This window comes from Gopherus evgoodei, chromosome 11 (assembly GCF_007399415.2).
Source record: "Gopherus evgoodei ecotype Sinaloan lineage chromosome 11, rGopEvg1_v1.p, whole genome shotgun sequence".
NCBI classification, from domain to species: domain Eukaryota; kingdom Metazoa; phylum Chordata; order Testudines; family Testudinidae; genus Gopherus; species Gopherus evgoodei.
In genome coordinates, this window is record NC_044332.1 from 80500466 (window position 1) to 80523913 (window position 23448).

A 23448-nucleotide genomic window follows, 5' to 3' on the forward strand; every position below is an offset into this window, starting at 1 on the left:
CTCACTAATCACCCCAGGTGCATCGTAAGTTAACCGTTTCACTGGTCTTATTACCCTGTCTCGCCTATTGAGAATCTCTGTTACTATGGTAGAGGGGACATCCTCTTGAGTGACGGATGGGGAAGTTTCCTGTGAGTTCCCCTCGGGTACTGGCATAGGCCCCTGCATTTCTAGTTCTGTCAGTGGAGGGTCGCAGGTGCTCTGGACATCCTCCATCTGTATGTCACCACTGTCCAATAGTCTGTGTAAGTCATTACACGGGAGTCCCACCAGTGGCTCAGGGATGTCAGGAATGGGCCTAAATACTTCTGCCATAGGGTTTAGGGCGGAAGAGGATGTGCTCTCTTCTGATTCAGCGGATCGAGACTGAAATCTCGTCTTGATCCCAGGATACACCATGGTTGTGTCTTCCTCCTCAGACTCACTGTCAGATGTGCTGAGTAGGGGTAGGTTAGCTGCAGGAGGACGGCTGTCCACGTTGGAAGGCGGCTTTGGTACAGCACCTTCGTTCTGCCCAGTTGCCCTGTTGTGGCCCATCTCATAAGGGCTGCCTACCAATTCTCCCACAGGAAGCAAAAGGTTTCTATGCACGGTTTTGGTCTGCCCTGGACCCTCTTCAGGTTTGATCTTGTAGACCGGCAGGTCTCCTAGCTTTTCCATCACTAAGTAAGGTATTGCCTTCCATCTGTCAGCTATCTTGTGCTTGCCAGCAATACCCAAATTTCGCAGCAGGACTCTGTCCCCTGGCTGGAGCTCTTGCAGACGCACCCTAGCATCATATCGCTGTTTGTTGCGGTCTGCGTTCTTCCGAGCTGCAGACGTAGCTAAGTGATAAGCATCCCATAGCTTTTCTCGTAGTCGGGATACATATTGCTGATGGGTTTCATAGCTATCGCCATCCTCTGATACACCAAAGCACAAATCTATGGGTAGTCTTGGTTCTCGCCCAAACATCAAGAGATATGGGGTGACCCCCGTAGCATCGTTCTTTGTGGCATTGTAGGCGTGCACCAGAAATGCAACATGTTGGCTCCAGGTTGCCTTCTGCTCTGGCCGCAAAGTCCCTAACATATCCAATAGGGTTCGGTTGAACCTCTCTGGCTGAGGGTCACCTTGTGGGTGGTAAGGCGCTGTCCTCGACTTTTTAATACCTGCTATCCTCAGCACCTCCTTCAGAAGGTGACTCTCAAAATCTCGTCCCTGATCTGAGTGTATCCGGGCTGGGAATCCATAAACTGAGAAATATTTTTCCCACAGTACTCGAGCAACGGTAGTGGCCTTCTGATCACGTGTGGGGTATGCCTGTGCATATCGCGTATAATGGTCGGTCACTACTAGGATGTTCCCAATATTCCTCTTGTCTACTTCTAAGGACAAGAAATCAATGCAAACCAGCTCCAGAGGTTTGTTGCTGGTGATGTTCTTCAGATATGCGGCCCTTGTGGGCAGAGTTTTCCTTTGAACACATCGAGCGCAGGTGTCACATTTTCTGCGAACATCTTCGGCCATCCGAGGCCAATAGAACCTACTGTGGATAAGTTCCAGGGTCCTCTCCATCCCTAAATGTCCAAAGTCATCATGCAGGGCCCTCATGGCCAGGGCTCTGTACTCTTTTGGCAGCACTAGTTGATTCCGTTGCTTTTGTAGAGGGTCTGTGGTCATGCGGTGTAGCACTCCCTGAATCAGTTTCAGTTTGGTCCATTCTCTCAATAGTAGTTTACCCTCTGGGGTAGGTGGGACAACCTCAGCTGGGCCTCGCCCCTCTCTTTTGGCAAGTAGTGTATCACGAATGTCAACATCTTGCAGCTGGGCTTCCTGCCAGTCAGCTGCATTGAGCATGGGCAAAGGAGATTGGTCCAAAGCAATATAGTTCACTGAAGCAGAAGGCACGCATTCAGGGGGCAGGCCCAAAGCTTCAGCAACACATCCATGAAGGCTCTCAGGGGCCTCCGGCTCTCGGCGACTCACACTGCAGATAGCTCTCACGCCATCCGTGGGTATCACAGCAACGTCAGGTGCCTGCAGACGTCTGGACAAGGCATCTGCATCTACATTGCTCCTCCCTGATTGGTATTGAATGCTGAACTCATAGCTAGCCAAGGCGGCCACCCATCTCTGGCCTGTAGCATCCAATTTAGCACTTGTTAACACATAGGTCAGTGTGTTGTTATCTGTCCAAACCTGGAACTGAGCACCATACAAGTAGTCTCGAAATTTCTCAGTGATGGCCCATTTCAAGGCCAAGAACTCCAGCTTGTGGATCTGATAGCGAGTTTCACTGTCAGACAGTCCTCGGCTGGCAAAGGCTACCGGTTTGCGTTTGCCTTCCACTTCCTGATACAGTACTGCTCCCAGACCCTCCAAACTGGCATCAGTATGCAGGATAAACGGTTTGCTTGGGTCAGCAAAGACTAGGATGGGAGCATGAGTTAGGCAAGTAATGATTTCCCGAAAAGCCCTCTCACATCTTTCATCCCACCGCGGCCCAAATGGTTCGAAGGGGCCATAGTGTCTCTGCAAAGGAGGCTTTGGAGGCCTCCGCTTATTCTGGGTCTTAGATTTGTTCTTGTTGGACTGGTATCCCCTGGTAAGATCATTCAGAGGTTTTACAATCGTAGCATAGTTCTTCACAAATCTGCGGTAGTAGCCACTAAATCCAAGAAACGTCTTGAGTTCTCTGTAGTTACTGGGACGTGGCCAGGTAGTGAGTGCTTCTATTTTATCGGGGTCAGTACTCACACCCTCTTGGGACACGATGTGACCTACATACTTCACTGAGGTTTGGCAGAACTGGCATTTATCAATTGAAAGCTTCAAACCGTATGCCTCCAACCTGTCAAGCACTTTAAGAAGTCTTTCTTCATGTTCCTCCAGGGTTCTTCCAAACACAATCAGGTCATCCAAGTAAACTAACACCTGCAGTAAATTCATGTCTCCCACGACTTTTTCCATAAGTCGTTGAAATGTGGCAGGGCCCCCAGAAATCCCTTGTGGCATGCGTTCGAACTGATAAAACCCTAATGGGCAGATGAAGGCTGTCTTCTCCTTATCCTCTTCTCCCAGAGGGATCTGGTAGTATCCACTCCGAAGATCCAACACAGAGAACCACTGACTACCCAGCCAACAGTCCAAGGCATCTTGTACTCGAGGCATGGTGTACTGATCAACTGTAGTGCGCCTGTATAGGGTGCGGTAGTCAATACACATCCGGATTTTTCCACTCTTCTTACGAATGACCACAATGGGTAAGGCATAGGGGCTTCGTGACTCTGTGATGATACCATTCGCGATCAGCTCTTGAAGATGATGGCGCACGTCTTCCATCTCGGAGTGGGCAATCCTTCTAGACCTCTCCCTGAAGGGTCGGGGATCTTGTAGCCTGATATGGTGTTCCACTCCCTTTGCACATCCCACGTCCCACTCATGTAGTGAGAACACCTTGGATCTCTCGCAAAGCTTCTTCCTCAGGCGATCCTTCCACTCCTCAGACAGCGGTGAGTCCCCGAAGTCAAACTTCGCAGGGTCTATCATTGGAACTTCAGCTTCACACTGGGGTCTCACAACACTTTCAGGCTAAAAGATGTCTGCAATCTTCTGCCCTGGTTTTACAAACACATCACGGCGTGTTTCATTAGCAACCAGTATCGTCACCTCCTCCTGGGCTTCAGCAGGTAGGGTTATGACTCCGCTGAGAACCAGCACTCCTTCTGGGAGCCCTCCCTGGGTTGGCTGCTCTACCACAGCTAATGTTCCCTTACTGCCTTTTAGGCAGGTACTCCTGACAATCACCTCCTTTTCTGACATGGCAGGCACCACTAAAGGGACCGGGCCCGCATACCTCAGTGCTCCGACTGGCAAATCAGGCATCACTTTTCTCGTGTCCTCAATTTTTCTGTAAGCCTCGGCACAGTGTGTGTGTATCACCAAGGTGTGCAAATATTGGTCTCCTGCTTGCTGTCTGCAGTAATCGGCCAGTATCCTAAAGAGGCTGGAGTTGGTCCCTATCAGCACAGACACATCAGAGGTCCCTTTCGGGTCAGGGCATATTAAGGCAGCGGTGTCTACCTCTTGCCTTACCCCAGCAACCTCCTCTGGGAATTCCAGGTGCACTATGACATACCCTTGATAGGGGTATTCATCCATGCTGAGGCCACACAGACCAATGCCAGTCAGTGGCTGTATGGGCAGGTGCCTAAGCATCTGTTGGTAGAATGACTGAAATATAATAGTCACTTGAGATCCAGTGTCAAGCACGGCTTTACACTCCGCCCCTTCAATCCTCACCATGACCTCTGCTCGAGGCCCTATCAGTCCTGCAGGGATCCCAGCTGGATGGTCTCTTCTGGGGGAATCTTCAAATCCTCTAGGCCTAGGTGGTCTCTGTCCCCGGACCTTCTGACAGCTACTGGATCTCTTCCAACTACTCCTCAGCTTTTCATACACTAAGGAGGGGTTCTCTTCCTTATGGCAGTTAGCAGCACTGTGCCCATCCTGACCACACCGGTAGCAAAAGAATTGTCCTTTCTCCATTCGGCGAGGTGGGACGGTGACTCTAGATACTGACTTCTCTATCGTCACAGTCTGAGGTTCCTTATTCCTGGAAATCTTAGCTCGGTCAATGATGCTTTGCAGCTCAGCTATCCGTTCTGTCAGGACCTGCATTTGTTGGGCAAGTTCCTCTGGTGCTCACCATCTTTACACTAGCCATTGGCGGTGGCGTCGTGCTGGCTGGTTCCAATGTTTGGGCTTCCCAACACTCGCTGGCCGCCTGCCTTTCTTCTTCTTCCTCCATGACCTCCTTTATCAGCTGGGAGTAACTTGGGGGATGTTCCTGCCGTTCTCTTAGTCGGAGGTGAAGTAGGATCGAGTTCTGATACTGAGTCCCTCTTACAACTTGAGCCAGTCTGGTCTGATCCATCTGCTCAGCAGTCACTGCTCCCCTCATAACAGCTCTCTGAAGCAGTCTCTCCAGCCTCTGTATATAGGCTGAAATTTTCTCACCCCTTTGCTGTTGGGAATTAATGAATTTACAGTAACTGTCCTCAGGGCCCTCTACGCTCCCAAAGGTATTATCAAGGGCCTCTAGGCAGTCCTTCACACTGACCTCAGGGTCAGTGAGCTTCAGGGTGCGAATTACATCTAACGCTGGGCCACTAAGGCTCTCTATTAGACATCGTCGCTTTTCTACATCGGGTACGGCCCACTCCCGCAGCATTTCAGTAGTATGCTCTGACCAGAGTTCAAACTCCTCTTCCCCATCAAATAACCTTAACTTACGACAAGAGTTCGACGTAGCATAGGCCAACACAATCTTTTCCAATATATGCCCCAGTGCGTTTGCCCAATCATAGGCTGAATCTGCCGCCCCTGAGCTAGAGGCTGCAGGACTGGAGCCCAACAAACCCGACATATTAGCCATTATACAAACAGTAGTTCCCTCAAAATATAAACACAATTATTTCCCATTACAGTGGAACACTCAACAGGTGCTTGCGAGGGGTACTGACCCAGGTATCCCGGACGAGCCCCCAAAAATGTAACCCTTCTGCCCCTCTGAGTTGGCAGCAACAAGGGCCGGGTTCAGTATCCAGGGGTTCCGTTTCAGTAACACAATGCATAACCGGCTTGAGCCCCCACCCAGTGACCTGGGACACTCACATACCACATCCCCCTGGGCGCCTCTAGGAGGCAATACTTCCCCTCTCGCAAGCACGGAGTCTGAGTGTAGCAAAATCTTTTTAATAAAGGAAGGAATTAATGCGGCATCCCATTGGAGAAACACCACAAACAGGGTTATAACACAAACCATAAACAAAAACCCACCTCCAAGTACTTTTGGCACTGTCCTTTTTCCCCTTAGGGTTTTAAGTCCAATCACCCCAAAGTCCAACAACCCAAAAGTCTCTGGTCAATGCCACCCCAGAGTTCGAGAGTTTATCTGTAGAGGTCCCCCCCCCCAGCCTGGATAGAAAGAGACACCTTACGTGGTCCTGGGCCAACTGCCCTGTCTCTCCGTGGGTTCTGCTTCCGCCTTCTCCACGAACTGCTCCACTTTACCAGCCGCTGCACGCTGCTCCTCCAGCCATCCTCAGAAACTGCTCCGCTCCACCAGCTGCTCTGCTCCATGAGCTGCTCCGGTTCTCTCTGCAAACTGCTCGGCTCTGCTCGCTCTGTGGGCCGCTCCACCCGTCCCACAGCTACTCCGCTCTGTCAGCCACTCTGCTGCCACCAGCTGTCCCATGATCTGCTCCAGCCATCCCCACAAACTGCTCCACTCCGCCAACAGCTCTGTTCCACAGTATAGCTTCAGGCTCCCCCACTAGTTAGCACAGTACTCAGTGCTCTCAGCTCAGTAATTTCAGCTTTTTTGTGATTTCAACTCTTAGTGATCTCAGCTCTTAGTGGGGGAGCCCCAGTGCGAGTGCACCATTAGCCCAAAGTCAGTTCAGCTCAGTCACCTGTATTTAAATTCTTGAGGGAATAAAAAATCAACTCTGACATTCCACAGTGGAGAGAGGAGGGGGTGGAACTGGTGCTTCTGGCTCCACAAGGCAACTGCATCACCAGGCACAGATACCTATCACCAGCCTCTCTCAGTTCACTGGGTTTTGGAACCCATGTCCCATGTCTAGCCAGTACCGCCCAACTGAGGGTGAGTCATTTCTGTCACCAAGCAGTCCCACAGCTCGGCAGTCTGGGATAGGGTGGGCGTGCCTATGCAAATACACTCTCTGAAATTCTTTCCACCAGATGTCAGGGTAGAGCTTATCCTGACTCTGCTTACATGTATGTGACAAATTTGCCCCCCTGGTAGTTAAGTAGAATAATTCTTACTTCAATTTCCCCCCTTTAATCATGATCCATATAATGGGCTCATGATCATACTTTCCACAGCAGTAGGAGTGTTACAGTGAATATGTAGGGATTAGAATATCAGCATCTGGCATGGTTCCCACCTTTGCCAAAACCCGTCGTCTCGTAAAGAGAGAAATATTCCCTTCGGTTTGCTAGTTGCCCTAGCTCATTTAGACATTATGCACATGGACAGTTTAAACACACACAAAAATAAACACAATCATCAGTAAAATCATAACACCTCCCTTCAGGAGTCCCTTAAGCCAGCCTGTTAGGGAAGGGAACCAGGAAAATAAATCATCAAACCAATCATGTGTCCAGCTGCCTTTATCAGACCTGTCTCGGGCGATGTCTCTAACCCCTCAGATAGAGACCAACACCTACAAAATCTCCACCAAGCATTCTCAAAACTACAATACCCGCATGAGGAAATAAGGAAACAGATCAACAGGGCCAAACGTGTACCCAGAAGCCTCCTACTGCAAGACAAACCCAAGAAAGAAACCAGCAGGACTCCAGTGGCCATCACATACAGCCCCCAGCTAAAACCCCTCCAACGCATCATCAAGGATCTACAACCCATCCTGGACAATGCTCCCACACTTTCACAGGCCTTGGGTGGCAGGCCAGTCCTCGCCCACAGACAACCTGCCAACCTGAAACATATTCTCACCAGTAACTGCACACCGCACCATAGTAACTCGAGCTCAGGAACCAATCCATGCAACAAACCTTGATGCAAACTCTGCCCACATATTTACACCAGTGACACCATCACATGAGAAGTGTACTGGAAGGGTATGATCGGCTTTATTCCCACACACCTAGTAAGAACCGAACCCTGCTGGAACAGGGCCGGGAGGTGCATCCCGTGTCACTCCCAACGCTTTTTGTAACAAGAATGTATAACGTCCCTGTCACGGAGTGTGGGGGAGTCCGGCCCTGCACCCCTCTTCCTGGACTCACAGTGACTCTCAGCCAGCCAGTAACACAGGTTTATTGGACAACAGGAATGCAGCCAGCTCCTTCCTTTTGTCCGGATTCCGGGCAAATGTGCTGACATCCCTCCCCCCCACCTGGCTCAGGTTACAGGCTTAGGTCCTGTCCCTCACCTAAAGTCCTCCCCTGCTCTCCCATTCCCCACACAGACAGCCCCTACTCCATCACATCTCTCCCCCCTTCGAGACTGAACTGAGCGGGGTCACTCTGCCCAGTGACCTGGGGAAGTTCAGGGTCCCCTCTCCGGGACAACGGATCCGCTGTCAGGTTGGCACTTCCCTTCACATGGACCACGTCCATGTCATAGTCCTGCAGGAGCAGGCTCTACCTCAGGAGCTTGGCGCTGGCTCCTTTCATCTGGTGCAGCCAGGTCAGGGGAGAGTGGTCGGTGTACACGGTGAAGTGTCGCCCAAAGAGATATGGCTTTAGCTTCTTTAGGGCCCACACCATGGCCAGGCATTCCTTCTCGATGGCCGCGTAGCTTTGTTCCCGGGGTAGCAGCTTCTTACTCAGGTACACGATGGGGTGTCTCTCCCCATTTTCATCCTCCTGCATTAACACCGCCCCCAGTCCCATGTCTGAGGCATCAGTGAACACCATAAAGGGTTTGTCAAAATCTGGGTTTGCCAGAACGGGGCCACTAACCAGAGCCTCCTTCAGCGCCCGGAAAGCCTCCTGGCACTGCTCAGTCCAGATCACCTTGTCTGGCTTCCCCTTTTTGCACAGTTTAGTGATGGGGCCGGCTATGGCACTAAAGTGGGGCACGAACCTTCGATAGTACCCCGCCATCCCAATAAAGGCCTGGACTTGCTTTTTGGTTTGGGGAGCAGGCCAGTCTCTGATCACCTCCACCTTGACTGGTTCCGGCCTTAGGCAGCCGCTCCCCATCCGATGGCCCAGGTAAGATACTTCAGCCATCCCCACCTTGCACTTCTCAAGCCTTTACGGTTAACCCAGCCTCCCGGAGTCGGTTCAGCACTTGTTTAACCTGGGACACGTGGTCCTCCCAGGTCTGGCTGAAGACGCAGATGTCTTCAGTATACGTCACGGCAAAACTCTCCATCCCCCTCAGTAGCTGATCCACCAGGCGCTGGAAGGTGGCCGGAGCTCCCTTGAGGCCGAAAGGAAGGGTCAGAAACTCATAGAGCCCCAGAGGGGTGATAAAGGCCGATTTCAGCCTGGCATCTGTGTCCAGCGGCACTTGCCAGCAGCCCTTTATAAGATCCATGGTGGTGAGGTACCGAGCACCTCCAAGCTTGTCTAGGAGCTCGTCAGGCCTGGGCCTGGGGTAGGCATTGGCTACAGTGATGGCATTGAGCTTCTGATAGTCCACACGGAACCAGATCGACCCATCCCTTTTGGGGACCAGCACCACTGGCGAAGCCCAGGGCCTGGAAGACGGCTGGATCACCCCCAAAGCCAGCATGTCCCTGACCTCTCTTTCAAGATCCTGGGCAGTTTTCCCGGTGACCCGAAAAGGGGAGCATCTTATAGGGGGATGTGACCCAGTCTGCACCCGGTGGACAGTCAAATGAGTGCGTCCAGGCTGGTTGGAAAACAGCTGTCGGTATAGATGCAGCCCCCCCTGATCTCAGCGTGCTGGCCCGGGGTCAGCTGATCAGAGAGGGGAATTGCCTCCAGGGGGGAACCCGCTTTTGTCCCAGGGAATAGATCTACTAAGGGGTCATCTCCCTGCCCCTCCCAATGTCCACACACGGCCAACACCACATTCCCCCTGTCATAGTATGGTTTCATCATGTTCACATGGTACACCCGACGGTGATGTGCCTGGTTTGACAGCTCCACCACATAGTTTACCTCATTCAGTTGCTTGATCACCTTGAAGGGCCCTTCCCAGGCAGCCTGGAGTTTGTTTTTCCTCACGGGGATGAGAACCATCACCTGATCCCCGGTGGCGAAGGCTCGGGCCCACGCCGTGCGGTCATACCAGACCTTCTGCTTCCTCTAGGCTCGGGCCAGATTCTCCCTGGCCAGCCCCATGAGCTCGGCCAGTCTTTCCCGGAAGGTCAGGACATACTCCACCACTGACTCTCCCTCGGGAGCGGCCTTCCCCTCCCATTTGTCCCTCATCAGGTCCAGGGGCCCCCTTACCTGCCTTCCATACAACAGCTCAAAATGTGAAAACCCGGTAGATTCCTGGGGTACCTCCCTGTACGCGAACAGCAGGTGAGGTAAGTACTTGTCCCAGTCCTATGGGTGCTGGTTCATAAATGTTTTTAGCATCATCTTTAGTGTCCCATTGAACCTTTCCAACAGCCCGTTGGACTGGGGTTGATACGCTGAGGCCCCGTTGTGCTGGACCCCACATTTCTGCCATAAGGACTGGAGCAGGGCCGACATGAAGTTGGACCCCTGATCCGTTAAGACTTCGTTGGGGAACTCCACCCAGCCGTCACTGGGGCCCATGATCAGCAGCGCATCTGCCACAGTGTCTGCTTCGATAGAGGACAAGGCCACTGCCTCGGGGTAATGAGTGGCGAAATCTACCATCGCCAGAATGTATTTCTTTCCCAACAGGGTCGTCTTGCTGAGGGGTCCCACTATGTCCATGGCCACCTTCTGGAAAGGTTCTTCTATGATGGGTAAAGGCCTCAAAGCCGCTTTCCCCTTGTCCCGGGCCTTCCCCACCCTCTGGCAGGGGTCACAGGATTGGCAGTACTGTCGGACCTGGGTAAAGACCCCAGGCCAGTAAAAGTTCTGTAGCAGCCTCTGCCTGGTGCGCCGGATTCCCTGGTGCCCTGCGAGAGGGATGTCATGGGCCAGGTACAGTAGCTTGTGGCTAAACTTCTGGGGAACCAGCAGCTGCCTCCTGATCCCCCATGACTCCACTTCCCCGGGGGGAGCCCATTCTCGGTACAGGAACCCCTTCTTCCACAGGAACCTCTCCTTGCAACCTCTCCTCATGGTCTGTACCGCACTGAGGTCAGCCCGGTCCCTGGGCTTCCGCGAGGAGGGATCTTTCTGCAACTCGGCCTGGAACTCAGCAGCTGGGACAGGGATGGGGACCTGCTCTCTCTCGCTGCCTGGGTCTGAGGCCGCAGCCTCTCTGAGCCGTGTCTCTGGGCATTCCCTGCCCCTTGGATTAGGGTCCTGCACCTCGGGTCGAGTACCTTCCCCATTGTCGGGGCGCAGTGCCCTTCGCCGACTCTGACTACAAGTCACAACCAGGGCACCTCGGGCGTTGCTTGGCCAGACCTCCAGTTCCCCCCCCATTAACACCTCCTTGGGCAAATGTGGGTGTACCCCCACATCCTTGGGGCCCTTCTTGGCCCCCCTCTTCAGGTGTACCCTCGCCACGGGCACCTTGAATGGGGTCCCGCCCACACCCATCAGGGTCAGGTAGGTGTCGGGCACCATCCGATCTGAGGCCACCACCTCGGGCCGAGCGAGCGTCACTTCTGCGCCCGTGTCCCAGTACCCAGTGACCTTCCTCACGTCTACCTCCAGGTGAACAAGGCACTCTTTCCGGGGGGGGCAGCCCCGCGCCCACCTGGTAAACCAAAAACCCAGAGCCTGGAGCATCCAGCCCCCCAGAGGAGCTGACCTGGGGCCCTCCTCCCTCCTTCACAGGTGGTATGCAGCCAGCCCCCCTTTCCTGGGAATGTTGCCCCTCATCCGACTGGGTCTTTACCCAGTCAAACCTCTGTGGGTTGGGTCTACTTGGTCTGTCCCTGAGCTTGGGGCACTGGGCCCGTATGTGGCCTCGTTGGCCACAGCGATAGCAGCCCATATCTCGTGGGTCCCCTTGAGTGGGTCGGCTGGACCTGACACTGGATGTTCCCCTTTTCGGGGGGTTCTCCATAGGCCCCCTTTGGGAGGTCCCATGATGACTCTCTCTCTGCGTTGAGGCAGGCCTGCTCCTTCGAGACTCCTCCCTGCCATCCCCTGCCCGACTATCCACAAATTGGTCGACCAGCTGGCCTGCATGCTGCGGGTTCTCCGGCTTCTGGTCCATCAACCACAGCCTCAGGTCGGACGGGCACTGCTCGTACAGGTGCTCCAGTATGAATAGGTCAAGCAGGTCCTCTTTAGTTTGGGCCCCAGCTGTCCACTTGCAGGCATACCCCTGCGCCCGGTTGACCAGTTGTAGGTATGTGACCTCACGGGTTTTACGCTGACTCCAGAACCTTTTCCGGTACATCTCAGGAGTCAGCCCAAACTCGCGGAGCAGGGCCTGTTTGAACAGTTCGTAGTCCCCTGCCTCCACCCCTTTCAGTCGGCTGTACACCTCCACGGCTGTGGAGTCCAGTAAGGGGGTGAGAACTGCGATCCTGTCTGCAGGGTCAACCCTGTGCAGCTCGCAGGCATTCTCAAAGGCCGTCAGGAAGGTATCTATGTCCTCCCCCTCCTTACGCCGGGGCAGCAAGTGCTTATCAAAGCTCTTTGTAGGCTTGGGTCCCCCCTCACTCACCGCAGCCAGGACCCCGCTGCTTCTCAGCCGGGCCAGCTCCAGTTCATGCTGGCACTGGTTCTCCTTGTGTTTATGCTGGTTCTCCCGCTTCTTCAGTTCTTGCCTCCTTAACTCGAGCTCTTCCCGTCTCAGCTCTCTGTCATTTTCAATCCGCATCCGTTCCAGGGACGGGGAGCTCCGCCAGGACGATCCCCTGCTGGCCGCCGGGGTCAGGGTGCCCTCGGTATTCACTGGGCTGCCCCCAACCCATCCCCTAACTATAGGTGGGCAGGGTCTTGGAGTGTCCTCAGCAGCAGTCTGGCCCCTCCCAGCCATGTCAGGCCCCGGGGCCCACACTGCATCTGCCGGGTGACTTCCCTCAGGGACAGGGCTCGGTTCATCCAAGCGATCCTTCTCCTCCAGTTGGGCAATTAGCTGTTCTTTGGTGGACCTCCCAATGTGTAGGCCCCTCTATCTGCACAGCTCCACCAGGTCTTTCCTAAGGTGTTTAGCATACATCTTCCTGCTGGCCACTCGCCGGCCTGTGCTCTCAGCTTCCCACCGGTTCCAGGGAGACCCCTCATGCACCAGCCCTTTTTCAGGTCACCCCCTCTCTGCCAGGGTCGAGCTGCAGACTCCTCTGCCCCTGGGACTGCTCCTGCAATCCCCCCAGGGAATCCTGTTACTGCAAAGTCCTTTGCTCTGGTCACACACTCCCAGGGGTTAATCGCCTCCTGAAACCGTCGCTCTCTGTCTCTTCAGCCCACCTGGTCCCCCTCAATCCCCCTTCATTTTACTGCTCCAGTCACTTACTGCAGGAAGCGCCATCCATGGGGTGCAGTAGATCCCGCCGCTGCCACCAGTTGTCACGGAGTGTGGGGGAGTCCGGCCCTGCACCCCTCTTCCTGGGACTCACAGTGACTCTCAGCCAGCCAGTAAAACATAAGGTTTATTGGACAACAGGAATGCAGGTTACAGCAGAGCTTGGAGGCACAACCAGGACCCCTCAATCGAGTCCTTCTGGGGGTTCAGGAAGCTTAGTTCCCAGTTTGGGATTCCCTGAATTCCAACCACCCAGCCCAACACCAAAACTGAACTAACTCCCTCCAGCCGGCCCCTTCCTTTGTCCAGCTTCCCAGGCAAAGGTGCTGACCCCCTCCCCCCCTACCTGGCTCAGGTTACAGGCCTAGGTCCTGTCCCTCACCTAAAGACACCCCCGGCTCTCCCATCCCCCACACAGACAGTCCCTACTGCATCACATCACTCCCAACGCTTTTTGTAACAAGAATGTATAACGTCCCATAAACCCAATAGGCCCATGCTCCGAGGAGACCTCTACATCTCTGCGTTTTTGCCTGCATACAGACATTCATCCATCAGAGTTTTCCCATACCATGGTGCAGCTTTCAGAGCAGACACTATTGGCGCAGACACTTTTGCGGTTAATGTCGTCAGTGGTGTCAAAACAATAAACAAGGGCAGTGGCTCACTCTCCGTCACCACCTGGGCCCGCATAGTATTTGCAAGTACTGTCCCCTAAAAACAAGCCTGGCCCATTCCCCAGGAGACACCACTCACCTTGCGCCTCGAAGGTTAACAAATACCTGGTGGTAGGGCTTATACCTTCTTGTTGCCAAGTATGAGTTGTAGCCCAATAGGGAGTAACATACACCTTTGAACGAGTAATATTTGCAGCCGTCAAAGGGATAGGAAGGAAAGAAAGTCCTCGTTCTGCATTGGGAGGCACCAAGGTGCACACCCAGCATGAGTCATTCCTTCATCTGGGATTCTATTCCTCACCACATGGCTAAATCTAATGAAATTATTATGCTCATAAGAAAGGGAAGGGGAAAACAACATAATTAACAGAGGAAACATTTTCACAATAGGTTAAAATACCAACAAATAAAAGAAAAAAGAGCAATAAACGTTAATCCAAATAATACAGTCCAATCTTCTATATCCATCAAAACCCTGATATCAGTCGTTTAGGGCCTTAGCTGCCCAGTAGTCATCTACTTCTGGTTGGCCTTGCCGGTCGGCCAACAAGCATCGCTCCGTTGCTGGGGACCTTATCCATGTGTTCCCCTTTGAGTGAATTTAAGTTTCAGTCCAGGTAAGGTCTGCACCATCCACTGGTCCTCTGGAGAGAGAACACAAGATTTATTTCCTGTGGATACCTGTGGAGGCAAGGTGTTAGAAACAGAATAGTCTTTCTTGGCTCGGGTATAATGAATCCAGGAGTCTCTTTCAGCTACTTTGATGGCCGTAGGAGTAGTCAACAGGATCTGGAATGGCCCATCCCAGACAGGTTGGAGAGTATGCTTCCTGTAAGTTTTCACAAGCACGAAATCACTGGGCTGAAACGAGTGGGCATTCACGTCCAGGGGCTGTCCTTGGAAATGGCAGGCGTACCTGTGAATGGAGGTAAGCTGCTTCTGGAATTGTAAGGCATAGGAGGTTAGTTCAGTGTCCCCCCAAAACTAAATCACTTAAGAGTATCCTTCCAGGCACGTGAGATGAGGGAGGTCTACCAAACAACAGTTCGAAAGGGGAAAGCTTAAGTTTTCCCCTGGGGGTACTTCTGGCTTGTGCAGGACAAGAGGAAGGACCTGTACCCACTTAAGGTTACTTTCTTTACATAGTTTTCTTAAATTCTGCTTCAAAACAAAGTACATTCTCTCAACGTGGCCTGAAGATGCCAGGTGCCAAGGTACGTGCAGCTTCCAGGTGATACCAAGTCCAGTCATTAAATGCTGAAGAACAGTCGAAGTAAAGTGGGTGCCCTGATCACTTTCAATGACCCTTGGGGTCCATATCTGGGCACTATTTCATGCAGGAGAAGCTTGGCCATTGTTGCAGCAGTGGCTTTCGAAGTGGGAAAGGCCTCCACCCACCCTGTCAACTGATCCTCTGTGACTAGTAAGTGTTTGAATCCCTGACAAGGGGGCATATCAGCAAAGTCTATTTGTAACCTTTCAAAAGGAATATATGTCCATGGTCTTGCTCCAGGAGGGCCTTTGGGTTCCCCCCTTGGATTGAACTGGGCACATTGGGATGCAACTAATTTAGCCTGCCGATATACTCCAGAGGCAAACCACTGTCTCTTTACAACTTAGGCCATTCCGGTTGCTCCCATGTGTGTGTGCTTGTGGAGATTTTGGTAGCGAGGTGAGGTAGTGAGCTGGGAGGACCCTTCTGCCATCCGACATGTACCGGACACCATCAGGGTCCATCCGTGCACCCACCTGTTCCCACCTTTCCCTTTCTCTTGAATCCACTTTGCAATATGTCCACTTAGGCCAATCTGGTGGCCATCCGGAGAGCTGCTCTTTTAATTTCTATGCCTCATCCGGAGTGTATTTATCCAAGAAACATGCTTGGGTTTTCAAAGGTTGCCTTGTAGCAGTCTGTGCAGTCCTATCTGCAAAGTCATTGCCTCTAGATAATTCATCTTGTAGTCCAGTATGCCCCATACAGTGCATTACTGAAACGGCAGCTGGCAAATGAATAGCTTCTAGTAATTCTTCTACAAGGGCTGTCTTGATGCTCTCAGCCTACAGTCTCTTTTCATGTGCCCTTCTTGATGACAGCAATAACAAATTAAAGGTCCTCTGGACCCCCCTTTACTGGGTCCCACTCTACCAACAAACCCTTGTCCTCTTCCTTGGCCTCTGCCGACACCAGGCTCTGCTCCCTTCAATACAGCCGCCAACATTCTTATATTCCCTTTATCTTCCTTGCCGCCCCAGCCTTTCGTCGGGCTTCTTGCCCATTAAACACTCTGGTGGCAATAGCCACTATCTGAGAAAGGGGCATCCCTGCAAATCCGTCTACATCATTTAATCTCCTCCTTATATCCTCCACAGCCTGGTCTTTAAACAATCCTCTTATCACTGGCACATTTGTTTCTGCCTCAGGATCTAGGCCCCCAAACAACTTAGCAGCTTTTATTAGTCTTTCATAATAGTTTGAGGGGTGTCCATCTGGGCCTTGCTGGACAGAAGTTACTTTACTCCAATTAGGAGTTCTCTGCCCAGCCTTAACTAATATTGATCTCCAGCATTATTGTCATCCCAGTTAGGATCGCAGTCAGGGCATTCTGTCCTGGTGGCTGTGGGGTAAATCACCTATAGACTCCTGAGCTCGACTGAGCACTTGTTTCCTTTTTTCCTCAGAAAGTAGGGGTTTTAAAGGAACTTGGATATCTTGCCACGTAGGATTATGAGTGGCAAAAATAGTTTCAAATGTCCTATGTATAGATTCTGGGTCGTCCCTGACCTTTGGGGTGGTAATCTTCCAATTCAAAGGTCACTGATAGAGAAGGGAATATGGACATAGCGGTCAACAACCTGACCCGCTCCAGTAGGAACAGGGTACTGTCTTAAGGGCATTTGGAGTACTGGAAAGTTCTGTCCTTTCTGTTTAATGAGCTTGAAATTGACATCTCCAGGAACACAGTCGGGAGACCAACCCCATGAGCTGGTTGAGGAATCGGGGAGACTTCGCCTGCGAACGTGGCTTCGGGTATTATAGGCCACTGGATCAGGATACAATGTGGCTCGGGGTCGGGATGGGGTTGGAGGCAGATCCTGCACCGGTGCAGAGGCGGTCCCTGGAGCCACCTGATTTACCTGAACGGGAAGGGGTTGAGGGGATACAGCTGGTGGGGGAAGTGGCCTATAATCATCTTCCTCTGATCTACACTGCTGGTAGGGAGGAGGTTTAGTTTGTTGTAACATGGGAGTGCACTCTTTGTCTTTACAAATTGGGGCAGCGTTATAAAACAAATACAAATAATTCATTTGTTCTGGTCTTAAATCTTCCAGGATGGTTCTCAAGGTTTTGAGGCGGACCTCATTAAATGACCCATTTTCTGGCCACTGTTCCTCTGGTGGCTGATTAAAAATGTAAGAGGTCCAGGCTGTTATACAAAGGATATTAAGTGGCCGCTTGGACAAGCCAGCTGTGCCACCGAGTCTTCCCCAAATCTTGAAAACGCATCCCAGGAGTGTGCCGGCATCGAATTTCCCCTGACTGTTTCCTGTGTCAGGTCTGACTGACTTCTAAATTCCCTGTTTCAGTTCTCCACTGTCCTCAGTGTTACCGAGAACAAAGTCCTGGAGTCAGTGACGGTTTCCTTTATGTCCCGGGGAGACCACCCAGCCTATTCAGTCAGCCTCTGTTCCTGCCTGGTTAATCTTCTGTCATCCGAAACTTGTCTTTATACTGGGCTGGCACTCTAAGAGTGTTTAACTGCCAAACGGATGTCCCAGTAATTTCACCGAGGCTGTCCCAAGGAAACTGCCGGGTCTAAGACCCACGTGTACACATAACACAAAACAGAGACAATTTACCCGTCTCCTGAAGCGGCCTCAAACTCTCCTAACGCAATCTGTCTCGTTGCTTGTGGTCCATCTCTCAGAGTCCTCCTTATCATCCCCGCTGGGGGCCAACTCCCAAGACAATACAACCCAAGGTAAACTCACCTCGGCTCACGCTGGTCCTTCTCGAGGGAGGGGCCCCGGAGCGGTTCCGAGCTGGAGAATTCCCTTCGTGGTCGCCAAAACTGTTGTGGAAATTCCTGTCCGTTCCAGCTGAGGAATAAGGAGAGACGGACACAGCTAGTCAAGCAAGGAGCCCTGAGAGGGGCGATCCGTTTATTTCAATTGCAGTTGGGTTCGAGCTCACAAGTCATGAAGAACGAAGAAAACACTTACACCAAAGTATTATATGCAGTTGACTATGATAATCTATCGCTCTATGATTGGCCAAAATTTGCTATCATTACCATACATAATTAGCAGGCTACATGTATCTGCCCCTCTTGTAACCCCTTATTGTTCATCTACTCGCCCCCCACCCCTTGCGTTAGTTTGCAAAGCAAGCAGTTAGTTATCTATAGGATGCAGGCGCAGAAAGTTCCATTGTCTGCGGGTTTGGAGTTTGGCTACATTTCCTCTCGAAGGAACTTCCTGAGTTAAGACTATCCATAGCTGACGCTGCATTTTTCCCTTCTTTCTCCCATGTGTATGTGACAAATTTGCCCCCCTGGTAGTTTAATAGAATAATTCTTATTTCACTCAGCACCCGCCGGATTTACTTTAATTTCCTCCTAGTGCAAAAATCGAACTGGTTAAAACTCCTTGGAAATGCTCATAGCTAGTGTCTGTGCGACGAGCAGCACGGCCCGGGGACCCCTCCCAGGCCTCAGGGAACCAGCCCGGGGCTGGCTGCCTGCCCAGGGGCCTGGTGCTGTCCTGGCTGCAGGGGCTGGGGTCTGTAGGCAGCAGCAGACTCGTCTGGCGCCCCCCAGCCTGAGCTCCCGGATGGGAGGCTCTGGGGCCGGCTGCGCTGTTGCTCTGGGGTCAGTTGGGGGAGCTCTGTGCACGGCAGCAGAGTGATGCCAGGGTCCCATGGCGTGGGGCAGTCCAGAACCCAGCCCTAGTGAGTGGCACGTGTCCAGGCTGGTGCTATCCCGGCGGGATGCTCGTGGCCGCCCCGTCACAGCAGGAGCACGGTGGCCAGGCTGCGCTGCCCCCTACTGGGCAGGTAGGGCTGGTGTCTGGCAGGTGCCTCTGTCATTTCCGGATCATGATCCTGCTGCCATTGCTCTGGGACAGGAGTTACAGCGTCACTGGTTCCTCCGTGCGAGGGGAGATGGAGGGGGCTGGGCGCCAGGGCGAGGGGTCCAGGCCCTGGGTGCTATTGGCCAATACAAACAGCTCCAGCTGAGTCGCTCTGTACGTGGCTGGTGTTTCCAGTGCCCAGCTGCAGCCAGGGACTCTGGGGGGGTCATTTAATCTCCAGCCCATGGAGCGAGGGGGGGAGCCAGGCCCAGGCTAATGGCGAGGAGTGTTTGTCCCCTGCAGGTGATGGGGCCTGGCCGACCCTGCTCTGGGCTGTAACCACGTCCCCACACACACGTGGTCGGTGTGGTGAAGGCAGGGCCTGACACAGCCCCCTGGGGCCTGGACTGTGGCTTGCTGGCACCAGGCTCCTCGCCCCGTCCAGGGGGGTCTCAGGGATGGGCAGGGCCTTGCCAGCAGGAGGCACAGAAACGCCTGGGAGGTGGGGAGGGGGGGGCTGCGGCAGGGGAAGCGTACAGCCCAGCAGAGCTGGCCCATGGGCCTTGCAGGTGGGGAAAGGGTCTCGCCAGGGAGGCACCAGGCCTGGCTCCCTGGGAGACGGGGGGGGGGGGCACCAGGCCTGGCTCCCTGGGGGGCGAGGGGGCCTGGCTGCCACAGTGACTTTGTCTTCCCCTGCAGAGCCCCTGCGGGATGCTGGGCCGACGCGCCGAGGGCACCTACAGCACCAGCATCCTGCCCAACCACCGCCACCGCTATGCCCACCAGGGCGTCTTCGAGGACTTCGCCTGCTAGGCCAGGCTCTGCATGGAGAGCGGCGCCAGCGCCTGGCATGGGGGGCACCAGGCCCCTCCTCTCCCCAGCCACCCCTGCAGCCCATCAGCCACGCCCTGCCCCAAGACCGGCCCAGCCTGGCAGCCCCATGCCCAGCCAGCGCCGGGGTCGGCCCAGCACAAAGCACATGGCGCAGAGCAGAGCCGCGCAGCCCTGCCCTGGGAGCAGCCAGCCTGGACAGACGCGGCACCGGCCGGAAAACAACCCGGCCCGAGGATCGGGCCCAGCGTGGGGACTGGGGGAGGGCAGGGACCCAGTGTGAATGCTGCATTCGGCTGTGGAGGTGAACCCTCCCTCCAGTGTGGGTGAACCCCCCACACACACACACCTGGCGGGGCTGCAGCCCAGTCGCTCCCACCCAGCGGGGAAGGGGCCTCGCCCAGAACAGACTCACGCCACCCTAGAGCCTCATCCCCAGCAAGCGCCCCCTGCCCTGGCTGCAGCAGCCAGCTGCATAACCCCCCCCTGCGCCCCCTGCCCCCACACATGCACCGTCCTGCATCCCCCCAGAGCTCCCCACACCCCCACCCTGGTGTAGCCCTGCCCCAGTGCACTCCCCCCAGAGCTCCGCACCCCAGTGCAGCCCCGCCCCCAGTGTGCTCCCCCCACAGAGCTTCCCAACCCAGTGCAGCCCCGCCCCAGTGCGCCCCCAACAGAGATCCCCACCTCCACCCCAGTGCACTCCCCCTAGAGCTCCCCACCCCGATGCAACCCCGCCCGAGTGCACGCCCCCCACAGAGCTCCCCACGCCCCCACCCCAGTGCAGCCCCGCCCATGCACAGACCTTACTTCTACCCTCCCCAGTGCAGCCCTGCCCCCTGTCTCAATTCCTTGCTGCGCCCCACAGCCCCCACCATCCCTGGGTGCTGAGCGCCCACTGCCCCCACCCCACACTGTGTGTTTGTGCCCCGAGCCCACCCCTCCCCTCGCAGCGACCGCCCAGGCTGCAGGGCCTGAGCTAAGGTCTCCACATTGCCAGCCGCTGCCTGTGCCACCCAACAAACCCCCCACCCCAGGGAGCTCCCACTGCCTACACCGGCCGGGCGGGGCCCTGGGGTGCTGCTGGAGGGCACAGCCCCTTGGGGGCACCAGGTGTGTGGGGACAGCACCCAGCCACGAGGGGTCACCGTGGCAGCAGGGTCCTGGCCTGGCGGGGACACAGCACCTTGTGCTGTAGTTGCAGCCTCTGCTCCCGGGGTAACGGGCTGGCAGCAGGACGTGGCTGGGGGGTAGGGGGTGTCCCTGTGTGAGCATTGGGCAAGGGAGAGACGCCCCCTCCCTACCCCTGCAGGGGCTTTTAGCCCTCCGGCCCCTTCGCATTCAGCCCAGGCCCAGCCTGTGTTCCCTTCCCCATCCCCAGCTGCAGAGAGTGGGGCAGTGAAGGGGGAAGGGCCCCCCAGAGCAGACTCCTGGCCCCCCCCGTGAGCGTAGGGCTCAGAGCAGCCCACAGGCTGGGCACAAACTGAGCTCCTGGGAGTGTCCCGACCCCTCAGACCACGTCCTGGCATCTGCACAGCCACGTGCACCCCAGGGAGCTGGACAAACAGACGTGAGGCCACGTGCACCCCGGGGGGGCTGGACAGACAGACACGCACAGCCCCACGCTCCCGGGGGGGCTGGACAGACAGACACGGGGTGACAGGCACCCCGGGATGCGCACACAGTGCTGGGCCCCCATCTGTGCGAGGGCCGCGCAGACAGACCTGCATAAGGCCTGGATTTGTGAGCCCACGGTGCCATGAACCCACGCACGACGCAGTGCTGGGGCTCGGGGAATGTGCCCTTGAGCGCCTGGGAATGACCTCATAGGAGCGCCCACGGGGTGTCTATGTGCACACTCAGACACAGCCACACGCCTTTGTGGACACCCGGCCAGCCCACGCCCCAGGGCCCCGCAGCCACAGGCTGCCCATGCTGTGTGCCTGGCTGCACCCAGCACTCGCATGTTTGGCTGTGTCTGAGCTGAGCTGGGCACAGGCCTGGCAAGGTGGGGTCTGGGTGCAGGGGGAAGGACCCCCCCCATGGGAACAAGCTGGCAAGCAGGGCAGGAGGCTGAGCACCCCCTCTCTACAGCCCTGGTGTGTGGATGGCCACATGTCCCCTGCCACACGCACAGCCACACGGTCCCTGGGGGCTGGACAGACAGACACATGTCGCCATGCGGTCTGAGGGGGGTGCATAGACAGACGCATGTGGCCCCTGGGGATGGACAGACACACGGCCATGCTGTCCCTGGGGGAGATGGACAGACGCATGTCGCCATGCGGTCTGAGGGGGATGCATAGACAGATGCATGTGGCCCCTAGGATGGACAGACACACGGCCATGCTGTCCCTGGGGGAGATGGACAGACGCATGTCGCCATGCGGTCTGAGGGGGATGCATAGACAGATGCATGTGGCCCCTAGGATGGACAGACACACGGCCATGCTGTCCCTGGGGGAGATGGACAGACGCATGTCGCCATGCGGTCTGAGGGGGATGCATAGACAGATGCATGTGGCCCCTAGGATGGACAGACACACGGCCATGCTGTCCCTGGGGGAGATGGACAGACGCATGTCGCCATGCGGTCTGAGGGGGATGCATAGACAGACGCACACATGGTCCCTGGAGGAGATGGACAGGCACACATGGCCATGCTGTCCCTGGGGGAGATGGACAGATGCATGTCGCCATGCGGTCTGAGGGGGATGCATAGACAGATGCATGTGGCCCCTAGGATGGACAGACACACGGCCATGCTGTCCCTGGGGGAGATGGACAGACGCATGTCGCCATGCGGTCTGAGGGGGATGCATAGACAGACGCATGTGGCCCCTAGGGATGGACAGACACACGGCCATGCTGTCCCTGGGGGAGATGGACAGACGCATGTCGCCATGCGGTCTGAGGGGGATGCATAGACAGACGCACACATGGTCCCTGGAGGAGATGGACAGGCACACACGGCCATGCTGTCCCTGGGGGAGATGGACAGACGCATGTCGCCATGCGGTCTGAGGGGGATGCATAGACAGACGCATGTAGCCCCTGGGGATGGACAGACATACGGCCATGCTGTCCCTGGGGGAGATGGACAGACGCATGTCGCCATGCGGTCTGAGGGGGATGCATAGACAGACGCACACATGGTCCCTGGAGGAGATGGACAGGCACACACGGCCATGCTGTGATTGGGGGGATGGACAGACAGACGCACACGACCTGGAACCGCGAGGGGCGATGTCCCGGGGGAGGGTCGCAATCATCCCATTGTTCTGTTGAATGTCAGAGACGTGAGTCCCCATTTTATAAATATACAAACTGCTCCGTAATAAAGAGGCACAAGTAGACCCCGAGCTGGGTGCGGCGCGTGGTGTCCTGCCGCGGAGCTGGGCGGCCGCGAGGGCAGTGCCCCGATGGCACTGAGCAGTGGCGTAGCCAGGTTCAAACATCAGGAGAAGCGAACACCTGACATATCAGATTACACCTCTACCTCCATATAACGCGACCCGATGTAACAGGAATTCGGATACAACGGGGGAAAGCAGTGCTCCGGGGCGCTGCGCACGCACCTGCTGGGACGGCTCTGCAATCTGTGGCCCTTGGAAGCAGGCAGCGCACAGGAGCAAGGGGGCACAGTCCCCCTCATGAGAGACAATCGGCAGAGGTGGGCAGGGTCTGTTGGGGGTTCGCATGGGGGAGAGGGGGTGGGGGGCTGCACTGGGAGACTCTCCAATGCACCACCTGGCCACGCTGGCTCTGTGCATCATGAGGCAG

At 55.2% G+C, this 23448-nt stretch overlaps 2 protein-coding genes across 3 annotated transcripts in view; one reads left to right on the top strand and one right to left on the bottom strand.

Annotated features, from left to right (window-relative positions):
• ASIC4 (acid sensing ion channel subunit family member 4) overlaps positions 1–20146 on the top strand; it is a 117554-nt gene extending 97408 nt beyond the window's left edge. For both annotated transcript variants that reach the window (XM_030579640.1, XM_030579639.1), the window contains exon 10: positions 19534–20146. In XM_030579640.1, the coding sequence (XP_030435500.1) occupies positions 19534–19647 (114 nt within the window). In that variant the 3' untranslated portion in view covers positions 19648–20146. The remainder of the gene's footprint in view (positions 1–19533) is intronic.
• Positions 20147–21113: 967 nt separating this feature from the next.
• On the bottom strand, positions 21114–23019 carry LOC115659474. The gene is made up of 2 exons (XM_030579642.1): positions 22376–23019; positions 21114–22265 (listed from the first exon to the last, which is right to left on the bottom strand). Exons 1-2 carry the CDS (start codon positions 22853–22855, stop codon positions 21525–21527), a joined length of 1221 nt encoding a protein of 406 aa, XP_030435502.1. The 5' UTR covers positions 22856–23019; the 3' UTR covers positions 21114–21524.
• Positions 23020–23448: the final 429 nt, after the last annotated feature.